Source organism: Alosa alosa, chromosome 21, assembly GCF_017589495.1.
Source record: "Alosa alosa isolate M-15738 ecotype Scorff River chromosome 21, AALO_Geno_1.1, whole genome shotgun sequence".
NCBI lineage: Eukaryota > Metazoa > Chordata > Actinopteri > Clupeiformes > Clupeidae > Alosa > Alosa alosa.
This window is the reverse complement of record NC_063209.1, coordinates 16,152,246-16,154,745: the sequence shown is the minus strand read 5'-3', so window position 1 is coordinate 16,154,745 and position 2,500 is coordinate 16,152,246. Positions and strand designations below refer to the sequence as shown.

Genomic DNA, 2,500 nt, shown 5'->3' with positions numbered 1-2,500 from the left:
CTTCTTGGCTGAATGCTGCCAATGGAAAGACATACGAGATCAATTCTTTTCCTAAATTCAGAGAAATGCATCCAGACCTTCACAACTTTAAGGATCTAAGTCTAAGAATACTATTAGGTGAGGAACAAAAAGAGCTAAGAGTCAAAGAAAGTAAGATATATAGATGTTTGCCATAAACAAAGGGAGTCACTTCATCAATGAAGCACAAAAAAACTCAAATACACACACACACTGCTGTTGCAGTAATGTATGATGCATGATGTTTTGTTTTATGTCTTTACACACTACTATTACATGTATGCTTTGGCAATACAAATTATTTTTGTCATGCCAATAAAGCTCAATTGAATTGAATTGAATTGAATTGAATTGAGAAAGAGAGAGAGAGAGACAGACAGACAGACAGACAGAGAGAGAGAGAGAGAGACAGACAGACAGAGAGAGAGAGAGAGAGAGAGAGAGAAAGAAAGAAAGAAAGAAAGAAAGAAAGAGAGAGAGAGACAGACAGACAGACAGACAGACAGACAGACACAGAGAGAGAGAGAGAGAGAGAGAGAGAGAGAGAGAGAGAGAGAGAGAGAGAGAGAGAGAGAGAGAGAAAGAAAGAAAGAAAGAAAGAAAGAAAGAAAGAAAGAAAGAAAGAAAGAAAGAAAGAAAGAAAGAAAGAAAGAAAGAAAGAGAGAGCTTACACTTACAAACACTGAGAGACCACTCATTTAAAAATGTATTAGTTAAGATAAATGCACGTGCGCACGCACACACAAAGTTTTATATTAAACACAAACAACAGACGTACATTCCACAAGCTTCTTACATAATCAGTCATTAAACATCAAATTACACTACTCTAATACACGTTCAACCGTACACACAGACACACACACACACACACACACACACACACACACACACACACTAGCTGAAGTGCAGAAACACACACACAGACACTTACAGTACACACATATGCCTATAAAAGCATTTTCATACACAGTGTATTTTCCAGGAAGCAACAGGTATACAAAAGCAGACCACCACAGGGGGGTGCATGCTTATATTCTAAGCAGACGAGCACAAATAATCTTTGCTCATGCTGCTTTGAGATCAGGGCCACTCTTTAAGAGTGGATGCAATGCACATTGTGTCCTAGCAGTGTTTCCCACAGAATTGAATTCCATTTGTGGTGGTTAGTTTGCAGAATTAACTTGAATGGAACCATTTTTAACAAATTAGCACAGCGTGGTTATGATGCTAACCAGATTTAAGCACAATTTAGTACAACCTGGAAAATCATTGTGTGGTGGTCAATGTTGATATTATGGTAGGCCACCACAAATAAGTCAATGTATGGAAAACACTGCCTAGCCTACAAGTGGAATGTGCTTTCCACTGCAGTCGACTTGCAAGGATATACCCTCACGTCTTGAGGGCTGCATGTCCACACGTCAGCAGAAGTTTGACACAGACAAACACACAGCTAGCCTATACACGCACACATATTTATTATACGGCTCTTCACAATGCTAGTAGAACACTCCGTTGACTTGAATGGGATTTTCCAATGTTCTACGGTCAAATATGCACCATGGAATGAAATATATAATGACTTCTTGCATTGGAATCTTATTCAAAAGGGAAAGCAGACGGTTGATCAGCTATGTTCTAAACCAGTGGTCCCCAAACTTTTTCTTCTGAGGGCCAGCTCACTAGGCCAGAGACTTGGAGTATATCAGTAACCATAAATAGCTTAGAACTGTGAACAACAGCAGTCTATCTTAGTTGAATATTCCATTACATTTAATCATTGGCTACTGCAATTTAATACCATTGTTAGCTATGTTTATATTGCCATCATGCCATCAGTGTAAAATGTAGCTCAAATGAAACAATTCTAGTAAAAAGACGTAAGCAAAAGTATTAGCAGGGAGTCCCAAAAGTATATTTTATTCAAAATGTGTGAACTCTGAACTCTGTCTTTGCCTACACAGCTCAAGGTGTGAACAAGCATTATCCTACAAATAAAGTTTGTAGTTAAAGTTTTCAAACTATGAGAGGTTTATGAAGTGCTAGCAAAAACATCTGAAATGACCACTTTCACTCACCTGATGAGAACTTTGTGAATTGTAAATTTGAATGAACATTTGAGTGAATAAAAAAATAGAAATAATTATCCCAGAAAGTCCCAGAAATAAGACTTGAATAGAAGTTAATTAGTTATTAACAATTAATTGATAAACTTTTAGAATACTTTGAGCGCTGATGCAGTCAGCATAGGCTTCTTACATTGTTTGCAGGTAGGCCTACATTTCATTCTGTTTTCGGTGGCAAACGCGAAACAACGCCAAAACAACCACCAGTGGACAAAAGGAGTATTACATGTGTACAGTTAAGACTCGCCATAGAGAATGAATGGGGGAAATTACGGAGGTTATAGTTTGACGATGTCGTACTCCCGTGCGGGCCAGATGCTATATACTACGGACATGTTTTGGGGGGCCACCTA

General features: G+C 38.2%; 1 protein-coding gene across 1 annotated transcript in view; it reads left to right on the top strand.

Annotated features, from left to right (window-relative positions):
* The window catches only part of LOC125286867 (putative uncharacterized protein DDB_G0271982), a gene marked incomplete at its 5' end in the record, with an annotated part of 12,538 nt that extends 10,541 nt beyond the window's left edge, over positions 1–1,997 (top strand). Inside the window, one exon of the mRNA XM_048232179.1 lies at positions 1,986–1,997. Coding sequence (XP_048088136.1) covers positions 1,986–1,997 — 12 coding nt within the window. The remainder of the gene's footprint in view (positions 1–1,985) is intronic.
* Positions 1,998–2,500: the final 503 nt, after the last annotated feature.